General features: G+C 35.4%; 1 protein-coding gene across 1 annotated transcript in view; it reads left to right on the forward strand.

Moving 5' to 3' along the window:
* The window catches only part of EIF3E (eukaryotic translation initiation factor 3 subunit E), a 56,846-nt gene extending 34,067 nt beyond the window's left edge, over positions 1 to 22,779 (forward strand). Inside the window, exons 10-13 of the mRNA XM_037166900.2 lie at positions 1,641 to 1,750; positions 17,224 to 17,326; positions 17,632 to 17,766; positions 22,597 to 22,779. Coding sequence (XP_037022795.1) covers positions 1,641 to 1,750; positions 17,224 to 17,326; positions 17,632 to 17,766; positions 22,597 to 22,635 — 387 coding nt within the window. The 3' untranslated portion in view covers positions 22,636 to 22,779. The remainder of the gene's footprint in view (positions 1 to 1,640; positions 1,751 to 17,223; positions 17,327 to 17,631; positions 17,767 to 22,596) is intronic.
* Positions 22,780 to 23,202: the final 423 nt, after the last annotated feature.

The raw sequence follows: 23,202 nt of genomic DNA on the forward strand, positions 1-23,202 counted from the left end.
CTGAACTACACCAACCAGGGCAGGTGAAGACATTTTTAATGTTACTGTGCGTGTATCCCTTTAGTTTTGACAGTTAAACATTGGTTGTATTATAACTTTACACATGCACCCATAATTCTGTGTCTTATCCTGAATGAGTAAATGTGTGAAATATTTCATATTTTGTGGGGAAGGTTGCTTGGAATTGCATATCACAGCTTGGTTCTCAATTTGTTTTAAAAGTAGGTCTTTTGCCCTGGCTGGTATAGCTCAGTGGATTGAGCGCAGGCCTGCGAACCAGACAATCGTGGTTCGATTCCCAGTCAGGGCACATACCGGAGTTGCAGGCTGGTTCCCTGCAGGCCAGTTCCCAGCAGGGGACGCACGAAAGGCAACCGTACATTGATGTTTCTCTCCCTCTCTCCTTCCCTTCCCCTCAAAGATAAATAAATAAAATCTTTAAAAAAAAAAGTAGGTCTTTTAAAATTTTTTAATTTTTTTTTGCCCTGGCTGATGTGGCTCAGTGGACTGACTGAGTGCCAGACTACAAACCAAAGAGCTGGTTCAATTTCCAGTTAGGGCATATGCCTAGGTTGCGGGCTAGATCCCCAGTAGGGGGCGTGCAAGAGGCAACCACACATTGATGTTTCTCTTCCTCTCTTTTTCCTTCCTGTCCCCTCTCTAAAAATAAATGAATAAAATCTTTTTTTTTTAAGTAGGCCTATTTTTATAATTTTTCGCCTGATTATATTTAGTGTTTGGTATAAAGCAGTCAAGCTAAGAGTTTGATTTTTATAACCACAATGTCTTCTCTTGATTGGTAGAAACTAAAGGACCTTCAGAGCAATTCAGAAGAGTTGGATTTTTAAAATAAGATAGTTTTCAAGTTTAACAAGTTCCTATTTTAACAAACTAGGAATTTACCTGTTAAATGCATTTACTAGGTTCACAAATTACTAGTCATCAGCTTCATTTTTGAACCCACATGTTAGCACAGAAATAGGCAAAGTTTGTTGAAGGACTAAGATACTTTTCTAAGAAAAAGAAAATTATCATGTAAATATACCTCTCATGCAATTATCAAACATTGGACAAAATTTAAGATAATCCAGTGGACTGTGTGTTCATATAGTCATCAATATTATTAACATGTCATACAACATTTATTAAATATTTGTATATATCTTTTATCCTAAGTATGTAAGCCTTGATAAGGCAGAGGGGCATTTGGTTGCTATTCTTGAAGTTACAGTGTTCTCTTTTAATGATGATATTGTCTGTGAAATAGGAGTCACCCCTTGAATTTTTTCCTTTGTAGATTTTCAGATCCACTTGCTGTCATAGAAACACGTATATCTTTACTGCATTTGTAACTGTTTGAAGTGGCTGAAAAAAGATATGCTATTTACAGAGCATTTGTGTAGGATAAGGGACAGGACAAAGCTACCTTGTCACAAGATTGCTCACTGTCATTAGGGAAAAAGACATTGGAGTTCTTACCTCTTTTTTTTGTAGAAAGTGCAGTGATGTAGAACTCATACTAGTTGAGATAGTTCTAGTGAATAGAAAAATGAGTAAGGCACGCAGAGTTTTCGAGTTGAGTTAAAATTGCTTGTTGGGGCCATTGATTTGTTTTTTTCTTTTATATTTCATAAACATAGGTGCTTGTTAACGACTTCTTCTTGGTGGCTTGTCTTGAGGATTTTATTGAAAATGCTCGTCTCTTCATATTCGAGACTTTCTGTCGTATCCACCAGTGTATCAGCATTAAGTAAGAATATTTTGATGTTGTGTTTTCTAATTTTAAATTCTTGGAGATTCCATGTATTGTGAAGTTATACTGTATAGAATTCAAGTTAATTGGATTTTATTTCCCTTTGCTTTAGAAGGAAAAGGAAACAGTTTGACAGAACTTTATTAAAAATTCTAACTTTTGTTGGAATTTGGGTTGCTATAGACTCAAAAAATATGAATGGTACAGCTTGATTTTTGAAAATGATAACTTCAAGGCAATATTATGATTCTCAGTTACTTTTTAAGAGTACTGTTATACTGTTATAAAAGAGAAGTATCCAGTTTTAGAATGGGTTTCAACAGGAAAATTCAAATAAGGAGTTAGCCCTTAGTAAATCTGAAATATTGTTCAAAAGACTACATTTGGTAGTCATTTCAGTTAATTGAGTTTTGTTTTATTTGATTATTTATTTTAATTCTTATATAGTAAACTCTAGTGACATCTTAAAATGTTGAAACATGGAAAAATTATGGTGAATTTTAGTTGAAATGTCCTCTTTTGTGTGAGAAAAGTATTGGGGGGAAATATGAAACTTACATAACCCATTAGGAACTAATTTTATATATTAGAATTGAAAAATAACCAGTGCAGTTTGGCCACAGATGAAGTCAAACAATAAATACTCCATAAATGTTTAAAAACTTACTACGTTAATGTTTGCCTCGTAGGAATTGTGTGTAGACCAAAGTTTTTCTTCAGCGACATTTGTTTTTACTAAGGCATCCATACTTGTTTGCTTAATTTTATTGAGTTGTAACTGAAGTGGTTATTCAGACCTAGAAGTATAGTGTGATTGTGGGACTTTTCCTGTGGGGATTGAAGCCGTGACTTCAGTTTTTCTACTACTTTACTATTAGCTAGCAGACATAGAATTTTAAAAAGCTGTTTCTCTTAAAGAATGTGTGCAAATTGTGAAATAGTAGATAGGTGTATCATACCTGTATGTGGGACTCTGGTGGACAATAAAATAGCTACCTGAACGCTAGCATTGTCAGGCTTGCTTTCTTTTTTCTTTTTTTTTCTTTCTTTTTTTGTAAGATTTATAATTGGGCTTGTGAAAGGGATGGTAATATTTTGCTTTCTATTGTTTAATTTTCCCCCATTTTTCATTAGAATTTGGTCACTTGGAATTTTTTTTATTTTGGGGTTTTGGGGGGTGGGGTTTGCAGATTTTCCTTTGTATATGTTTAGCACCTAGTTTACTTTGCATAGTATAGTATAGATGCTCATAAGTATTTATTGAATCAGTACATTCCTTTGTATTAATGAGTTTATGTTTTTGTTTGTTGTGATACTTTGTCACTTGGTATATGCTTCTAAGGGTACCATGAGTAAGGTTTGTTCCAAGGTTCCTTTTATTAACTCTGGGACCTTGTATTCATTCTTTCGTTTACTCTGGGATTCAGTGTACTATCTTTATCAATAAAATAAATAATGCATTTGTACTGTCTACTCATAAAAGATGTGAAGCTCAAATAAGTCAGTATAGTGAGACAGCTTCTATGAACTTTTAGGTGGCATTATCATTACCTATGAATTTTTTAACTTTGTATCAGTGTAGTTTTATTTTTCTTTTAAAAAATTTATTTTTTAATTATAGTTGGCATATGATAATTATATTAGATTCAGGTGTACAACATAGTATTGTGATTAGACATTTATATACCCTATGAGGTGACCATTTTGACAAACCTAGTACCCATCTGACATCATACCATAGTTATTACAGTATTATTGACTATATTCCCTATGCTGTACTTTACATTCCTATGACTCTTTTATAACTGCCAAGTTGTACTTCTTAATTCCTTCACCTTTTTCACACATACCCCAACCCCTCTCCCATCTGGAGACCGTCTGTTTGTTCTTTGTATCCATGAGTTTGTTGCTTTTTTGTTTATTTTGTTTTTTAGATTGTACGTAAGTGAAATATGGTATTTGTCTTTATCTGTTTTATATCACAAAGCATAATAGGTCCACCTATGTTGTTGCAAATGGTAAGATTTTATTATTTTTTGTGGCTGAGCAGTATTCCTTTGTGTACATATATACCACATTTCTATCTTTTTATCTGTTCATGGGTACTTGAGTTGCTTCTCTACCTTAGCTATTTTAAATAATGCTGCAATGAACAGAGAGGTGCATATATGTTTTTGAATTTTGTGTTTTGGATATTTTAAAATAAATACCCAGAAGTGAGGTCACTGGGTCACATGGTAGTACTATTTTTAATTTTTTGAGGAACTGCCATACTGTTTTCCATAGTGGCTGCTCCCATTTGCAATGCTACCAACAATGTGCAAGGGTTTCCTTTCCTCCGCATCCTAGCCAGCACTGGTTTGTTGATGTATTGGTGGTAGCCATTCTGACATGTGTTAGGTGATGTCTCATTGCAGTTTTAATTTTTATTTCCGTAATGGTTAGTGGTGTTGAGTGTCCTTTTATATGTCTGTTGGACATTTATATGTCCTCTTTGGAGAAATGTCTGTTCTGGTCCTGTGCCTATTTTTTAACTGGGTTGTTTGTTTGTTTGTGTGTTGTGAGTTATATATTTTGGATATTAACCCTTTGTGGGCTGTATCATTGGCGTATACCTTCTCTCATTTAATAGTTTTTTTCTTTAATATATTTTATTGATTATGTTATTACAGTTGTCCCATTTTCCCTTCACTCCCCTCCACCCTGCACACCCCCTCCCACCCACATTCCCCCACCTTTAGTTCATGTCCATGTGTCAAACTTATAAGTTCTTTAGCTTCTACATTTCCCATACTATTTTACCCTCCCCCCGTCTATTTTCTACCTTCCATCTATGCTACTTATTCTCTGTACCTTTTCCCCCTCTCTCCCCCTCCCACTCCTCTGTTGCTAAACCTCCATGTGGTCTCCATTTCTATAGTTCTGTTCCTGCTCTAGTTGTTTGCTTAATTTGTTTTGGTTTTTGTTTTACATGTGGTTGTTAATAATTATGAATTTGCTGTCATTTTACTGTACATGTTTTTTATCTTCTTTTTCTTAGATAAGTCCCTTTAACATTTCATATAATAAGGGCTTGGTGATGATGAACTCCTGGAATTTGATCTTATCCGAGAAGCACTTTATCTGTCCTTCCATTCTAAATGAAAGCTTTGCTGGATAGAGCAATCTTGGATGTAGGTCTTTGGATTTCATGACTTGGTATACTTTTTTCCAGCCCTTTCTTGCCTGTAAGGTCTCTTTTGAGAAATCTGCTGACAGTCTGAGGGGAACTCCTTTGTCGGTGACTGTCCCCTTATCTCTTGCTGCTTCTAGGATTCTCTCCTTCATTTTACTCTTGGCTAATGTAATAATGATGTACCTTGGTGTGTTCCTTCTTGGATCCAGCTTCTTTGGGACTCTCTGAGCTTCCTGGACTTCCTGGAAGTTTATTTCCTTTGCCAGAAAGGGGAAGTTCTCCTTTATTACTTGTTCAAATAACTTTTACACGTGTTGCTCTTCCTCTTCTTCTGGTACCCCTATAATTTGGATGTTGGAACATTTAAAGATGTCCTGGAGGTTCTTAAGTCTCTCCTCACTGTTTTGAAATTTTGTTTCTTCTTTTCTGTTTGGTTGTTTCTTTTTCCTTCTGGTCCACTCCATTGATTTGAGTCCCAGTTTCCTTCCCATCACTATTGGTTCCCTGTACATTTTCCTTTATTTCACTTAGGGTAGCCTTCATTTTTTCATTTAATTTGTGACCAAATTCAACCAATTCTGTGAGCATCCTGATTACCAGTGTTTTGAACTGTGCATCTGATAGGCTGTCTCTCTTTGTCGCTTAGTTGTATTTGTTCTGGAACTTTGATCTGTTCTTCCATTTGGGCCATTTTTTGTAGGTGGTCTCAGCCTGCCTGTTCTGTAGTGAGGGGTGGAGCCCTCGGTGTTCACCAGGGCCGGGTAACCCAGTCACTGGGTGGTGATGCTGTATGTGGGAGAGGGGTCTGATAGGGAACAATGGCTCCTGCTCTGCTCTCTGCCCGATTTCAATCACTTCCCCCGCTTCCCACAAGTGAATTGGGCCCTTGTGGTGCTGATTTCTGTGTGGATGGGCTTGTGTACACATTCTAGGATGCTGTGGGTCTCTCCAGTGAACTCTCCTCTGAGGCTGGGAGTTTCTCCCTGTGCCTCAACCCCCACAGGTGTTTTCAGTGGTGTTTTGAGGCTTTATTTCCTGGCACTGGGACCCTGGGTTGCGCGGTCTGTCTCGCTCCCCAGTTCACCTGGTTTATTTGCATGCAAATTTGGGACCCCTCCAGTGCTCCATCCGCCTTGTGCGCAGTGCCCCTCAACAGTCTGCTGCCTCACTGGGTCTGCCTGCTGCTGCCTTGCATGCTGCTACCCCTCTTTCCCTGGGCGCTGGACTGCGCCCCTCCTACTGGTCTGGATGGAAGTGTCTACTTAAACTCCTTGGTTGCCAGACTTTCATAGAGTTCAATTTTCTGTTGGTACTGGTTGTTTTTTGTTTCTGAATTGTTGTTGCCCTTATTTTGGTTGTGTGAGGACGCACAGTGTGTCTACCTACCCTTCCATCTTGGCCGGAAGTCCAGTAGGTTGTCTTTTCTAAAGTCCAGAAATTTTCTCTCTTTTATTGATAGTATTTCCTTAGTTTGTTTAAACATTTTTGGCTACCTGTGGAATGTTTTACTAACTTAGATGATTTTGTATACATAGGTTAATGCTTTCTTTTTTTTTTTAAATTAGGGAAGACTTTTAGAGCTAGGAAAAATCATAGGGAGCTTCTAGTCCAGGAACACCTGTCATTGAATCATGGACAATACGCCTTTTCAGTAGAACTTTGATGGGAATGTTTTATTTTTTCATTGTTCAGTATGGTAGCCAATAGCCACATGTGGCTTCGAACACTTTAAATGTGGCTCAGGTTTCAATTCCTAGAACTGTGGTTTTTAAATTGTGTGTGTGTGACTTGTCTTCAAATGCAGTATTATATGAGTATGTATATTTATGTATAGTTGACCCTTGAACAACACAAGTTTGAACTGTATGGGTCCACTTATATGCAGGGTTTTTTTCAGTATACTACGATGAAGATATTTTCCTAATGATTTTCTCAATATCATTTTTTCTAGCTTACTTTATTGTAAGAGCACAGTATATAATACATATAACATACAGAACATGTACAAATCAGTTGTTTATGTTATTGATAAGGGTTTGGTCGGCTCACTTCTGGGGAGTCAAAAGTTATGCACAGATTTTTGTGCAGTGTGGGGGCCCCTAACCTGCTTTCCCTCCCTCCCTCACCTCCCCACCGCATTGCTAAGGGTCAGCTGTACATGAGTCAGCAGATGAGATCAGAGCTCCTTTACCCTGTTTAGCCTGTGCCTTTATTCAACTTCCATCCTGGCTGCTAAGGCATCTCTGCAACCCTGGAAACAGTTCTGAAAACATAGTTCTTCAGAACATTGATTGCTCCTTGATTGTAGCTGGGAAACTTAAGGCCCAGGCAGTAAGGCTCTTTAAGAGCCTTGGGCTAATAGTTCTCTGACATTCGTTGCACCTCACTATGAAATCTTATTTTTCATCGTGAACAATTAATATTTTTAGAAATAATAGATTTAGTTGAATTTGTTATTAGTGTATCACTTGAGCCAGAGGATAAAAATGGAAACCATAAATCATTTGTTTAATTAACTCTGTGTCTCAGAATTTTTGTTGAGGTTTATTTTACAGAGTTTGTGAAGGCACCCAAACTTTCTGAGTCAGATTTTCTAAGTATGCTATGCTATGATATTTAATGGGGCTACTGTGTTGTAGCTTAAGGATGGTTATTGCAAACACATCCAGGATTGAAAACCACTGTATCAGGTTACAATGTTTTAAGCATGTAATTACAACCCACTAAAGTAATGAATTTTCAACTGGTATGCTGCAATAATTTTTAAAATTGTGCTATACCTGACTATTTAGTCAGGGCACTGACCTGGTTTCTCTTAGATTGACAGATTAAAAAAAAAAGACAGCAGTCAACACAGCAATAGCTGTCCAGTGAGAATGAATCAAAATTATACCTATTTTTTGTCAGATTGGCCAAAAAATATATGTCTATACATTTGGTGTGCTGCAGAATTTTAGTAATTAGTTTATGTGCGCCATGAAATGAAAAAGGTTGAAAATCACTGTGCTAGAGTAATGGAGTGAAAAATCAGTGGTTTAATATCTTTAGTATATAATGAATCAGGAAGCTAGGAGCAGAGCAGAAAGTAGCTTCATGTGAGAAAAGAAACATTCTGCCCTGGCTGGTGTATCTCAGTGGATTGAGTGCAGGCCTGTGAACCATAGGATCGTGGTTCGATTCCCAGTCAGGACACATGCCTGGGTTGCAGGCCAGTTCCCAGCAGGGGACCCACGAGATGCAACCATATACATTGATATTCTCTCCCTCTCTCCTTCCCTTCCCCTCTAAAGATAAATAAATAAAATATTAAAAAAAGAAAGAAACATTCTTAGAGTAACAATGAGATCTCAGGTTGTAAGTTTTAAGAAATAGTATTAATTTTGTAGGACTCAGTTCTGGGGTTAGACTTCATGTTTTTAATGGATTCAGAATGTGGCTGAAAATAATAAGCATTTAAGTTGGTGTTTTATAAATAGGACAAACATCAAACAACAAGATAGTGATCAACTGAGTTTAAGTTTTACCTTTAAATGATACATTAAAAGAATCATTGTTATCTAATTTAGAGATTTTTAAACATAGCTATACATCAAAATCATCTGAAGAACTTAACCAAACTTAGAATAGATTTTTCTGGCTTTCCCTAGACTTTCTGTTCAGAATCTCTGGGATCAGGGCTTGAGAATTTGGGTTTAAAGCTTCCCAGGTAAACTGACTCTTTTGCAGTCAACCTGGGTGAGTCATTTATTGCTTTAAATTAGTGATTTGTGGTCCTAACTGTACATTAGATCAAGTAGAAAATTTTAAAAAATAAATGAGAAAAAATAACAGATGACCGAACCCAACCCTAAAAAGTAAAACATTCTTTGAGGGATGGATGATCTTGGCATCTGTATTTTTTAAAGCTCCTACATAATTTTGACACAATTTATTTTTAAATGATTATAGAATCACAAGCAGTTCTAAGAAATAGACATTGCCCTGTGTTCTTGAGGGTGGTAACTCTAAAGTGATAACATCTTGCAAACTAGTATCACAACCAGCATATTGATATCATTAATACATTCAGATACAGAGAACATTTCTCTCACCACAGCAATAGAAGGGTAAGTTTCTGTTTCAGACTATACCCACTCCCACCACTGCTACCTCTCTTTAACCCCTGGCAACCACTCATCTGTTCTTCATTCCTATTACTTTGTGTTTTCAAGAATATGCAAAATCTTTTTTAAAAGGTAGTGTTCCACTTGATAAGGAGGGTAAATACACTATGTGTGATAATTATGGTACAGTTAACAGTATAACTACTACAGTTGTTCAAGAATAAAATACCACAAATGTGATCAACAATTTTTCTGGCCAGACATTGGGTAGATAAGGTAGTAGAAGCACCAACACCATCAGAGCTTACAATCCAGAGGAAGAAACATGCTAATAAAGATAAAATTATAAACCGTGATAGATACTTTCAAGAAAAATACAGAGTAATCAGGACGTAATTTGTATATTGGAAAATAAGAGAAGTAATTTGGAATGAAGGTTCATTAAACCCTGGTAACTCTAATAAATGGATTATCTTTAAGTTCCAAAGTAGACTGACTTCTTTCCAGTGTATACTATGTAATTGTGACAAATTATTAACTAGTTTATGCTGGCCTGTTTCTAATTTAGTTATTTATTATTCATTTTTTTGATTTTTTTTTTTAAGTGTGGAAGGGGAAGGATTTGTCTCTGGCCTCTTCCTACCACCCAGTGCCCCAACCCTCACTCCAGTGGACAGATTTCAGATGTTAAATAGAATAGTATTGTAAAGCTCATGATTGTTTATTAAATGACTGTCTCCATTTATGATTTGGAACATTTCTGTGTTGATAGGTCTCTTGACTAAATGGCTGTAGGCACATGTGATAGTCATATCTTTATTAAAATGCATATCAAGAATGTTTTTATTGGTTATATACAACTGTATAGATTTGTAGGATAAGTTACAAATCTGTTTACCATAGAGTCTGTAACATCTGTCAAGAAAGATTACTATGGTGGGATTCAGTTTAGTATAGCTGAGTAGTTTATCAGATAGGGTGTGTGTCTGAAATTTAAAAGCTGTTCTAGAATAATTCTTGGATCCATTTTCAATTTTAGATAAAAACAAAGTATGGAAGTAATATTTTGAATGTCTATGATAAACATGTTGGAGCATACATTAATATAATTTCCCAGTAGGGGGTTAGTTTTGGCTTTTCACAAAATAATTTGCCAACTGCTCTTGTATTTCTTTTAAGTTATGAGTCATTCTACTTTGCTTGTTTTAACATTTTATACCTTAATATGTTTCTTAAAGTTTTTATTACCACATAGCAATTTATATTCATAATTATACTTGCTAATACTAGAGAGGAATAGAAAGGCACACATTCAGATAATGGCTTTTCAAAAGCCATTAGTACATTGCTTTAACTATAAAGTAATACTCTTTTTGACTAATGAGGTACTACAGAACTCAGTAAAAATTTTAACTTTGTCACTCAGCATTAATCATTTCTCATTTTTCTCGTTTCTTTTTCCTGATCTTACAGTTAAACACAGTTTACACTTAACACTTGTTTTTTAATTAGGTGTCATAGCATACCTTACTAAAGACTACAGTACTTTGTATAAGCTTTTGGGTTGGCCAGAAAGGAAGTTCATTGGGTTTTTTCGTACAGTGGTTCTAGTAGTGCTCAGTTGTCTAACTTCATTTGAGACCATTTTGTTAGATTGTGTTGTGACTGCTGTCATATGAGCATGTGTTTTTTTTAATCAAAAATTTTATGTAGTCATTTTAATATCACAGATGGAAGAAAATATGCAACATTTTTGGCATATTAGGCTTTATTATTTCAAGGAAGGTAAAAACACAAGTGAAACACAAAAAATGACTATGTAGTCTATGGAGAAGGTGCTGTGACTGATCAAATATGTCAAAAGTTGTTTGTGAAGTTTCATGCTGGAGATTTTTGCTGGATTCCATGCTTGGGTAGATGAAGTTGATAGCGGTCAAATCAAGGCATCAATTGAGAACAGTCAGTGGTATACCACTTTTGACACTTTTGATTAGTCATAGCACCTTCTCCATACACTGCACAAAACTTTTTTTTTACATTTCAATTGCATTTTACCTTTTATTAAATAAAGCATAACATATCAGAAATGTTACTTTTCTTCCATTTTCAGTGTTAAAATGGCTATAGAAATTCACCAATTTCGATAAGTATTTTTTAAATGCACACTAATATGACAGCTGTCATAATGCAGTCTAACAAAATTGTTTTAAATGAAGTTAAAGGCAACTAAGTACTGCTGGAACCATCTTACAGGAAAAAAAAACGAATGAACCTTTTGGCCAACCCAGTATTTGTCTTGGGGATTCCCTTCGCCTTGTCTCCTGTTAGCTCCAGTTTCCTGGACATTATAATGTCTTCCCTTTCTTGGTTTATTATTATATTTTAGTAAAACATATCCTTTAATAACTTTATAAGGAAGGGTGCTTTGGAGATAAGTCTTTTCACATCTAAAAATGTCTATTTTGTTCTCATTTTCACATAAAGTATTACAAAGCTTTGTATTCAAGGTTAAAAACTATTCGAGAATTTTAGAGACATGCTATTGCATGATTTTCAACCTTTTTCATCTCCTTGTAGAAGTCAGAAATTATTTTTATTCCTGATCTTTTATGTGTTTTTGTTTTCCTCTCTAGAAATCTGGAGGATTTGTTTGTTTTTGTTTCACAGTGATAAACCTTAGTATATATAGGTTCAGTTTAATTCTTCATACTGGACCCTTTTAATGTGGAAACTCAGCCTCTAGTTCTGGGAAGTTTTTTGAATTACTGCTTTAATGATATTTGTGTGCATATTCAATGACTGATTTTTCTGGGACTCCTGTTAATTGGTATTGGACTCTCTGGACTGTCCTTTTCTTTTTTCTCCTATTTTTCATTGCTGTTTTTGTGCTGCATAGTGAGATTTTTCTCAGTATCTTCCAATTCTGTTTTTATTTTATGGATGTAATATAATAACTTAAGTTTTTACAAGGCTATTAATAATCGTTTTTGTTTTTAGTGAATTATAAATTGATATAACATTAATTTCAGGTATACAACATGATTCTATTTGTTTATATTTTGAAGTGATCACAATAAGTAGTTGACATTTGTTTACTCTAAGGAGTTATCACACAGAATTTTTTGTTCTCTCTGGCAACTTTCAAACATATGATAAGGATCATTAACTATAATCATCACACTGTACATTACATCCCCTTACTTATTTTGTAACTGGAAGTTTGTACCTTTTTACCCATTTTCCCCAACCCTCAACCCCCACCTCTGGCAACCACCATCTGTTCTCTGTATCTTGGAGCTTAGTTTTTGTTTTGGGGGGGGCAGTTCATGTTTTTGGTTTTGTTAGATTCCACACATGAGTGAGATCATATGGTATTTGCTTTTTCCGTTTGACTTATTTCACATAGCACAATGCCCTCAAGATCCATACATGTTGCAAATTGAGAGATTTTACTCTGTTTAATGGCTGAATAATATTCATGTGTGGGTGTGTTTATCTCACATTTTCTTTATCCATTCATCTATCTGTGGGCACTTAGTGTGCTTCCGCATCTTGGTTATTGTAAATAATGCAATGAACATGGGTGTGCATTTACCATTTTAGTGTTTTTGCTTCCTTCAGATAAATATCCATAAGCAGAATTGCTGGATCACATGGTAGTTTGTTTTTTAGTTATTTAAGGAACCTCCATAGTGGTTGCACCAATTTACTCTTCTTCCAACAGTGTACAGGAATTCCCTTTTGTTCAAATTCTTGCCACACTTGTTATTTCTTGTCTTATTGATAATAGCCATTTTGTGTAAGATGGTATCTCTTAGTTTTGATTTGCGTTTCCCTGATGGTTAGTGATGGTGAGCCCTTTTTCACAGATCTTTTGGCTTTCTGTGTGTCTTCTTTGGAAAAATGTCTATTCCTAACCCTGTACCCATTTTTTAAATCAGAGTGTGAGTTTTGCTGTTAAGTTGTATGAGTTTATTATATATGTTAACCTACTTGCAATATTTTCTCCCGTTTGGTAGGTTCTTTTTATTTTGTAGATAGTTTCCTTTGCTCTGAAGAAGCTCTCTGTTCTGTTCCCTTATGTATATTTAATTAACGCAAGACCATACTCTTTTGATTACTATAGGTTTGTTATAGAATTTGAAACTGGGAAGTGTAATGCCTTCAGCTTTGTTCATCTTTCTCAAGATCACTTTGACAATTTGAGATCTTTCGTGGTTTGTGTATATTTCTTATTTAACATATTGACTGTCATGTTGTGTCACTTGAGTAGAGAGTTAGCTAAAAGATGAGCATAAGATTTGCACAGAATATTTAAATGTCTACTTATACTGCTTATAGACAAGGTTGAGATTTTTAAAGTAATCTAAGTAATTTGGAAATTATTTTGTTTAAAATCTAGATTGAGTGGAATATTTTTCTCAGAATCTTCATTTTGATACATGTTGTCTTTAATAGGATATAAAATTATATTTTGAAATCTTTACTATTTTTGCATAAAATCAATAGAATGTAAGAGAAATTGAGGGTTATTTTCCTATTTAATTTCTTTCACTGTGTTTTTCTATTAAAAGAAGCTGCTCTACTGCCACATTCTTTAATTCACTCTCAATGATTGGTAGCCTGAATAACTTGATATTCCATTAATAACATTAATACTTCTAGGACCTTATTTCAGGTTTTTCTTTGACTTGATTCAATAAGTAAAGGATCTACAAACAATACAAAACACTAAAACCCTGAAGTGGAATTACAGGTCAGAACATGTAGACATTTATGGGTCTTGATGCATGTTGCCAAACTGCCCCAGCCATGTTGAAATAGGAGATTTAGAACATGGATGTAAAGAAATAGAAAGGATGGGGAATTCTAAGTGGAGTTACATAGAATAGAATTTTCTTTATTTTATCTTAAAATCTGACCTTAAATATTTTCTTTGATAAGCTGTCCCTAACCCGCCAAGACTAGAACTGATAAACCCTTCACTCACGGTTATGCAGCTCCTCCTACTTTTCATTACACTTAAAATCTTTCATATATTTGAGGAATTGGGTGATTATTTCCCTACTTCCCACAGGTGGGGAACAGACTGTATTTTGTCACCAGATCTAACACAGTTCATATTTTGTTGAACAAATGACAAAGAAGGAAGAGAATTGTTTTGGTTTGGCTGGCATATGGTATTTATGAAGGAAAAAATGGGAAGTTGGAAAGTTAGATTATAGCTAAATTGTAGACAGCCATGAATGAGAAACTTAGAAATTTGAATTGTATTGTTTTGGTAGAGAGCTCTATTAAAGTTTTGAAAGGTATTTGGGGATAAACTGACTTGTTGGGTTTTAGAACTGACAACTATGTAAAATAGATTAAGAAGATACTTAAGATGTAGATTAGTTGGCAAACGAGTTCACAGTAATGGAGCCTGAACTAGAGTAGTGATTAGGGTAGGAACCAAACAGTAAATAAGTATTCATTGCCTCCTATGTACTGGCCATTGTGCTAATTGCTGGATATATAGCAATGAAAAAGGAGGCCATTATGCATTGCTCTTGGGTTACATATACAATCTATCATGAAAGCAAATGTACAACAAAACAACTATAGATGTTATGAATGCTATAAAAAATAGGGGCTATGAAAGCATCAGACAGATGTCATGGTTGGGAGAGGTGTCTTGGAAGGCTTACAAGCTGAGACACATGTAACAAAATAGTTAAGTGAAGAAAAAGTTGGGTGAAGACAGAAGGCATATCATGTTCAAGAGCCCTGAAGTGTTTAAAAACATGACATGTTTAATGAACAGAGAGATTTGGTATGGGCAGTGGAGAGGAAAGTCTTTGAAGATGGGAGTAGATTTGGTAAGGAATTTACCTGCGAGGCCATTGTTAAGGAGACAATTGATAGGGCTTTATAATTGGAAATGCACAGCGAGAAGAGGAATTTGGTAACCCGGTCTTCAAGACCGAATGTTTTTGGTATAATTTTAATTATTTAAATAGCCTTCATAAACTGATTTTATATTATAACTTTAAAAAATCTTTATAATAGTTTACTGGGAATGGTGTTTCTTTTTTTTTTTAAGAAGTTTTTTTTTAATAAATCTTCAACTGAGGGTATATGTACTGATTTTAGGGTTGGGGGTGGGGAGAGAAACATCAGTCAGTTGCCTCCTGGATGGACCCCAACTGGGGATCTAACCTGCAACCTTTTGGTGTATGGGATGACACTGACCATGGCTGTTTCTTCTTTTAAAAAGGAGAATATAAGAATATATAGAAATCTTGAAAATTGGAGTTTTAATATCTTTAGTACAAATTGTTTTATTTGTGTTTTTCAGAATAAAATGGCCTTGGCCTCACTTTAAAAAGTTGTATTTTGAGGGATGCAGGAGGCATACAAAAGATAAATTCTATAGGAAGTGATAAAATAGTGAGCATGTTTCAGAAAATCTGTTCTTTACCTTTAGAGTAGCAGCTTCAGGTAAAAGTATCAGACATTGCCTTACTGTAGCAGTGCAGAAGGATATAAAATTTCCACACCTCTAACTAAGTCAGGAACCCACAGGAAACACAAGGAGTTTCTTGGGAAGCCACTGGGAACAACAGCTGCAGGAATTTTTCCTAGTCAGAAAAATGCCTGTTTGTTAAAGTAAAGTGACACACATTCTCTATTTTTAGTAGCTTGAATACAGTGAGGTTTAATGACAGAACAGTGATAAAGATAATAAAATGAACTCTGCCCTTGAAATTGAAGTAATGGTCATAGATTATTTATATTTCCTGAGAATGTGTACTTACAAAAAATTGGTGATAAAAACAACAAAATTTTGCCACATAAATTCAGGGAGTTTTATGATTGATTGGCTCATTATTTATCATTGTGATGTTTTTAACTCCAAGCATATTTTAAGGTTAAATTTTAAAGGACTTATGTCTTCGTAGATTTAGTTTGTAATTTAATTCGTAATGGTTCTGTTGATAACCTAACTTAATTTTGACATTTTGAGTGAAATTATATTCTTTCTCAATAAACTTATAAAATAGAGATAATACAGATTATATTAATCACACAAAGGCATTTTTATTAACTAGGTAAGTAACATTTGGGTTGGGAGCTCTAGAATTACATAATCATAGGATTGCCAGTATCTTAAATATTTAATATTTTAATTGGGAATGATTTTGTTAACTGATATTCTAGCTATTTTTATCAAACCAGTGATAATATTGGAAGGCCTGCCAAGTACAGTATCTTTAAAGACAGGAGGAAAGGGTACAGTTAATGTTTGTATTTAAACATCCATATATGCATGTAGGTATACTTTATGCTCCTACATACTGTGCATGCTGATGTTGATTCTCTTCCATCAGCTGACTGACCTACTATGCATGTTTGTATACTACATGCTTTTAGATACTGCATGTGCAAACATACTCTTCTATCACCTGATTGACCTACTATGCATGTATGTATACTACTACATGCTTAGATACTGTACATGCAAACATAAATACACAGGGAGCTTCTATCAGCTCTCTGACTGACCTACTAACCTACTACCAGGGCTGACACTGGCAAGTAGTCCTATTAAAATAAACCCTGAAATGGCCTCTTGCTCAACCTGATCATAAATTGAAAAAATTAAAACCAGATTGGTTAATACCAGGTTCTTGGTGTCTGCTACTTTTACCCTCCCTCATGTTGTGTGTGTGTGCACACACACCCATGCCTGTTTTTCTTAAATTCAGTGACCGTTTAGATTATACAGTGATATACAATTCTAGGAAGTGCTCTCAGAATTTACAACATAAATATACACAGCAGCCCTGAGTGTCAGTTATGCTTTTCAGTATATCATGCTCCTCATAGTAGTTTTAATTTCTATAATCATTATACATTATAAAACATTTTCTCCCTTACATCATTACTAATTGAGCTCCTGATAAGTGTAAGGTACTTTTTTAGAAGCTAGAAGGATTACTAGAAGCTAGAATGCAGAATACCATGCCCTCCCTTCAAGAATCTTACAGTCTGGTTGGTGAAATGGGATATGTCATGCATAAATATGAACAGTGCATTTATTAAGAGTCATAATATTTAAGAGAAAGTAACCTGTAGACACCTAAAAGTCTGTATGCAGAGTGTGGGTCAAATTTAGACTTAGTTAATGTCATTTTTACCTTTTTTGTTAGCATGTTGGCAGATAAACTGAATATGACTCCAGAAGAAGCTGAAAGGTGGATTGTAAATTTGATTAGAAATGCAAGACTGGATGCCAAGATTGATTCTAAATTAGTGAGTACTTATATTAACTGTCCTACATACTAGATACCAGTTGCTGGTTATTTTACGCTTTTTCCTTAATATTTATGGACACTTTGTTCCATTAAAAATTTGTTTTGTTTTAATGTATAATAGTTCTTTGAAGGCAACAGCACCCTTCTGTTTTTTTGTTACTGGGTGAATTTTGTCACCTCTCCACGGTGCATAAAAGTATGCAACAGACATGTATTGTTGTGATATCATGCTTATGACTTGCCTGGGAAAAAGTTGGTCATTAACATTACAGGATCAATTTTCTTCTCTCTGTCCTATTTTAGGGTCATGTTGTTATGGGTAACAATGCAGTCTCACCCTACCAGCAAGTGATTGAAAAGACCAAAAGCCTTTCATTTAGAAGCCAGATGTTGGCCATGAATATTGAGAAGAAACTTAATCAGAATAGTAGGTCAGAGGTAAGAACCACATATTTTCTATTCTGTGTGGGATTTAGCAATAATGTGACATAATTGTTACATGGACTTGAGAACATACTCATAGCAACTGTGTCTGATTTTGTGTTTCTATTTGATAAGGATATGATTGTTTTGTTTAAGAAATTAATAAACTGAAAAGAATTTTTCTTAGATGTACATATTGGGTTGGCCAAAAAAGTCGGTATGGTGTTTTTTTGTTTGTTTTTCTTTTTTCTTTTTTTTTTCCATAAAAGACACATTTTTTACTTTCATGAATAACTCTATTGATTTGGGTATTTTGAGTTTGTCAGCTGTCTCTCTGGTGGTGAAATGATCATTCTCAATTAATGTCTCATTTGATCCCTGTTAACTTCAGCTGCTCTACCCCACTGTGTAGCATCGTCCAGTGAGAAATCTCCAGCACAACTTCATAAACCACTTTTGATACACTTAATCAGTCACAGCACCTTCTGTATACACTGCACAAATCTTTTTCTTTCAGTTGCATTTTTACCTTTCTCGAGATAATAAGGCATATTATGCCAAAAACATTGTTTTTCTTCCATGTTCAATATTACTTTTTTTGTTTTCATTACTGTTTGTGTATTTATTTATTTGCAGATAAATTTTATTTTATTTTTCTAATTTTATTTAGTTATTTTTAAATACAGTTTTCTATTTCTCCCATCCCAGTCTCCCCCCCCCCCCGTGCTCCCCACCTCCCTCCCATTCCCCCCCCCCCCCCCCCCCAGTCCTCATCCCTGTGTCCTTCACACTTGTTCCTCCAAATCCCTCCCCTTTTTCCCCCTTAAATTCCCTTTCCTCTCCCCTCTGGTCACTGTCTCCCCGTTCTCTATTTCAGTGTCTTTGTTTTTATTCTGCTTGCTTGTTTGTTTTGTCGTTCAGCTTCCTGTCAAAGGTGAGATCATATGGTACCTGTCTTTCAGCACCTGGCCTATTTCACTCAGCATAATGCTTTCCAGTTCCATCCATGTTGTTGCAAAGGGTAGTAGCTCCTTCTTTCTCTCTGCTGCATAGAATTCCATTGTGTATATGTACCACAATTTTTTGATCCATTCATTTACTGATGGGCACCTAGGTTGCTTCCAACTCTTGGCTATTGTTAATTGTGCTGCTATGAACATTGTGGTACATAGGTTCTTTGAGATTGGTGTTTTAGGGTTCTTAGGATATAATTCTAGTAGTGGAATTGCTGGGTCAAAAGGCAGGTTGATTTTTATTTTTCTGAGAAGATTCCATACTGTTTTTCATAATGGTTGTACTAGTCTGCAATCCCACCAACAGTGAACTAAGGACCCCTTTTTCCCACACCCTCTCCAACATTTTTTGTTTGTTGCTTTGTTTGTGATAGCCATCCTGACTGGTGTAAAGTGGTATCTCATTGTGGTTTTAATTTGCATCTCTCTGATAGCTAACGATATTGAGCATCTCTTCATGTGTCTCTGGATATTCTGTATGTCCTCCTTGGAGAAGTGTCTGTTCAAGTCCTTTTCCCATTTTTTAATTGGGTTAGATGTCTTCTTAGAGTGGAGTCATGTAAATTCTTTATATATTTTGGAGATTAAACCTTTGTCTGAGGTATCATTGGCAAATATGTTTTCCCATACAGTTGGTTGTTTTTTTAATTTAATACTGTTTTCTTTTAGCCAGGCATAAGCTTTTTATTTTGATGAGATCCCATTTGTTTATTCTTTCATTTATATTCCTTGCTCTAGGGGACATATTGGTAAAAATGTTGCTTCGTGGAATATCTGAGATTTTCTTGCCAATGTTCTTCTCTAGGACTTTAATGGTGTCATGGCTTATATTAAGTCTTTTATCCACCTTGAATTTATTTTGGTGTATGGTGTAAGTTTGTGCTCAAGTTTCATTTTTTTTTTTTGCACGTAGCTGTCCAGTTCTCCCAACACCATTTATTGAAGAGGCTATCTTTACTCCATTTTATGTTATTACCCCCTTTGTCGAATATTAATTAACTGTAGAGATTTGGGTTGATTTCTGGGCTCTCTGTTCTGTTCCATTGGTCTATGTGCCTGTTTTTATGCCAGTACCAGGCTGTTTTAATTACAGTGGCCTTGTAATACAGTTTGATATCAGGTATTGTGATCCCTCCTACTTTGTTCTTCTTTCTCGAAAGAGCAGCTGCTATTCGGGGTCATTTATGGTTCCATATAAATATTTGAAGTGTTTGTTCTATGTCAGTGAAATATGCCATTGGTACTTTAATAGGTATTGCATTGAATCTGTATATTGCTTTGGGTAGTACGGACATTTTGATGATGTTAATTCTTCCAGTCCATGAACATGGTATATGTTTCCATTTGTTTGTGTCTTCCCTGATTTCTTTCTTCAGTGCTGTGTAGTTTTCTGCATACAGGTCTTTTACCTCTTTGGTTAGGTTTATTCCCAGATATTTTATTTTTCTTTTTGCTGTATCAAATGGGATTTCTTCCTTGATTTCTGCTTCTGCTGATTCATTGTTGGTATACAAAAATGCCTTTGATTTCTGGATATTGACTTTGTATTCTGCTGTTTTGCCAAATTCATTAATTAGTTTGAGCAGTTTTTGGGTAGAGTCTATAGGATTTTCCATGTGCACTATCATGTCATCTGCAAACAGTGACAGTTTTGTTTCCTCCTTTCCTATTTGGATGCCATTTATTTCCTTTTCCTGTCTGATCACTGTGGCCAAAACTTCTAATACTATATTGAATAGAAGTGGTGAAAGTGGACATCCTTGTCTTGTTCCTGATCTTAGTGGAAAAGCTTTTAGTTTTTGTCCATTGAGTATGATATTGGCTGTAGGTCTCTCATAAATGGCCTTTATTATATTGAGGAATGCTCCCTCTATTCCCACTTTGCTGAGTGTCTTATCATAAATGGGTGTTGTACCTTATCAAAAGCTTTTTCCGCGTCTATTGATATGATCATGTGGTTTTTGTCTTTGCTTTTGTTTATGTGATGTATTACATTTCCTGATTTGCGAATGTTGAACCATCCTTGCATCTCTGGGATGAATCCCACTTGGTCATGGTGTATAATCTTTTGGATATATTATTGAATGTGATTTGCCAATATTTTGTTGAGGATTTTAGCGTCTATGTTCATCAGTGATATTGGCCTGAAGTTTTCTTTCTTTGTTGTATCTCTATTTGGTTTTGGAATTAGGATGATGCTGGCTTCATAAAAGGAGTTTGGGAGTTTTCCAACCTCAGCCAAAAAATTCTAGGGATGTAGCAGCTCAGGGAACCCACCTGGGCGCTGAACGCTGTCCCAGGCACTGTCAGTCACTCACCCAGATGCACTGCGCACCAGCCGCTGGACCCCCAAACTGTGTGCAGGCTGAAATCCCCTCTGCTCCCCTATGGTTGGGCCACTTGGCAGATCCCTGCCGAAAAATCCCAGGGAGGGAGCCTTCTGGGCGCTGAACATTGGCCCAGGCGCCATTGGGCACTCGCCGCTGGGCAATGGTCCCCCAGCCATGCACCGGTGGAGATCCCTGCTTTTGCTCCATCCCTGAGACTACTGTACCACTGCTGTCTCCATACCATCTGGTTCCTCCATGACCGTCGAGGTTTCTGGTCCCTTGTTTTCGTATATGCTTGTCAACTGCTGGCTTGCTGGCTTCTCCTCTAATCTGACAGGTTCCTCTCCCTTTTGTACTAGGAACTGGTATCTGCTCCATTCTACTCCATCGCCATCTTGAAATCCCCCTCCCATGTTCAATATTAAAATGTCTATACAAATATCCACCAATTTTGATAAGTTTTTTTTTTTAATTGCATGCTGATATGACTGCCGGCACAACACAATCTAACAAAGTTGTTTTGAATGAAGTTAAAGACAACTAAGTGCTACCAGAGCCATCATATGGAAAAACCAAATGAACTTTTTGGCCAACCCAGTATATGCAGGAGTTAAGGAAACTGGAAAAAAATTAAGTGTTCCTAGTTTATTTTAACTGTTTTTTTCCTTTTACTCTTCCCATGTGACTTCATTAACTCATTTCCTCAGGGTTTTCAACATACGATTTTGACACTGGCAGATGATAACCTCCACGTGTGGCCCCTTTTCAAGTGCTTGAAATTTGTATTCTTTTAAATCTAAAGGAACACTTCTGTAGAATATTGATTTTTATTGTATCTATTTTAAAATTTTATTTTATCAGCTATATTTAACTATGTCAAAGTATATTTCCCTTTTTGATAGAGAATTAGATACTGAAATAACTTGGATGGATTTTTAATTTTGGAATGCCATACCACTTTTAATGCTTTTTAGCCATTGTGTTTATGCGTAACTGGAGGATAGAAAGTTTTTTAGAAGCTGCTTCTAAAAAAACATTAGAACATTCAAGGACCTCTTTTGGTTAAAGTTTACAACAGGTTTGTGTTTTTAGAATTATCCTTCAATTTTAAAAGAGAAGGATGAATTAGGAAATTATTATCAATGTCTATTCTAACCAAGTCCAGAATAACTGAGCCTGAAAAATAACTTATATAATGGGTTTTTGTGTGCTTTAGGTCAATTCATACTGATTTTTGGTATAATATTGGTGCTATTTCCATTATTATACATTGTAATTGGTTAAAAATATCAGATGGTATTTGGATGTGTATTTCATCAAGGTTGACATTTCATCAAAATGTCAAATGATATTTGACATTTAGTAATTTCAGTTGTTAAAATTTTAGAGAAAATGGTTTGGCAGGAATGATGCTAAAAGGAAATGTTAATATCACCTTTATCTGCATTTTTACAGAAAGTACTTTCTTTTCATCCTTTTTTTTTTTTTAATACATATTCTAGGCTCCTAACTGGGCAACTCAAGACTCTGGCTTCTACTGAAGAACTGTAAAGAAAGGACAAAAAAAAAACCTATTAAAGAAAGATGAAATAATAAAACCATTATATAAATGGTGACATACATTTTAGAAATAACATATTGAGAATAAATTTTGGAGAATTTGAATAAAATTGGCTGTTTCATTATCTTGTGGACTTCCTTGTGTATACAACTTTATGTGTGCGTTTTTTGTAGTTTTCTGATTTTTAGGGAGAAAGGAAGGGGGGGAGAGAGAGAAACATTTTTTGTTGTCCCACTTATTTATGTATTCATTGGTTGCTTCCTGTAGTGTCCCGACCAGAGATCAAACCCACAACTTTGGCATATCAGGAGAATGCTCTAACCAACTGAGCTACCTGGGCAGGGCTTAACTTTTTATTTTAGAATAATTATAGATTCACAGGAAGTTGCAAAATAGTATAGAGAGGGCTCATGTAACCTAAATGTAGTTTCCCCCACTATTTTCACTTTATGTTACTATGGTACACAGTCAGTGAGATTGTTGGCATTGGTACAATGTGTGTGACTCCAGCAGCTGTTATCATCATGAAGTTCTTCTTCATGCTACC

Source organism: Artibeus jamaicensis, unplaced genomic scaffold (assembly GCF_021234435.1).
Source record: "Artibeus jamaicensis isolate MK-2021 breed Jamaican fruit bat unplaced genomic scaffold, CSHL_Jam_final scaffold_916, whole genome shotgun sequence".
Classification (NCBI taxonomy): domain Eukaryota; kingdom Metazoa; phylum Chordata; class Mammalia; order Chiroptera; family Phyllostomidae; genus Artibeus; species Artibeus jamaicensis.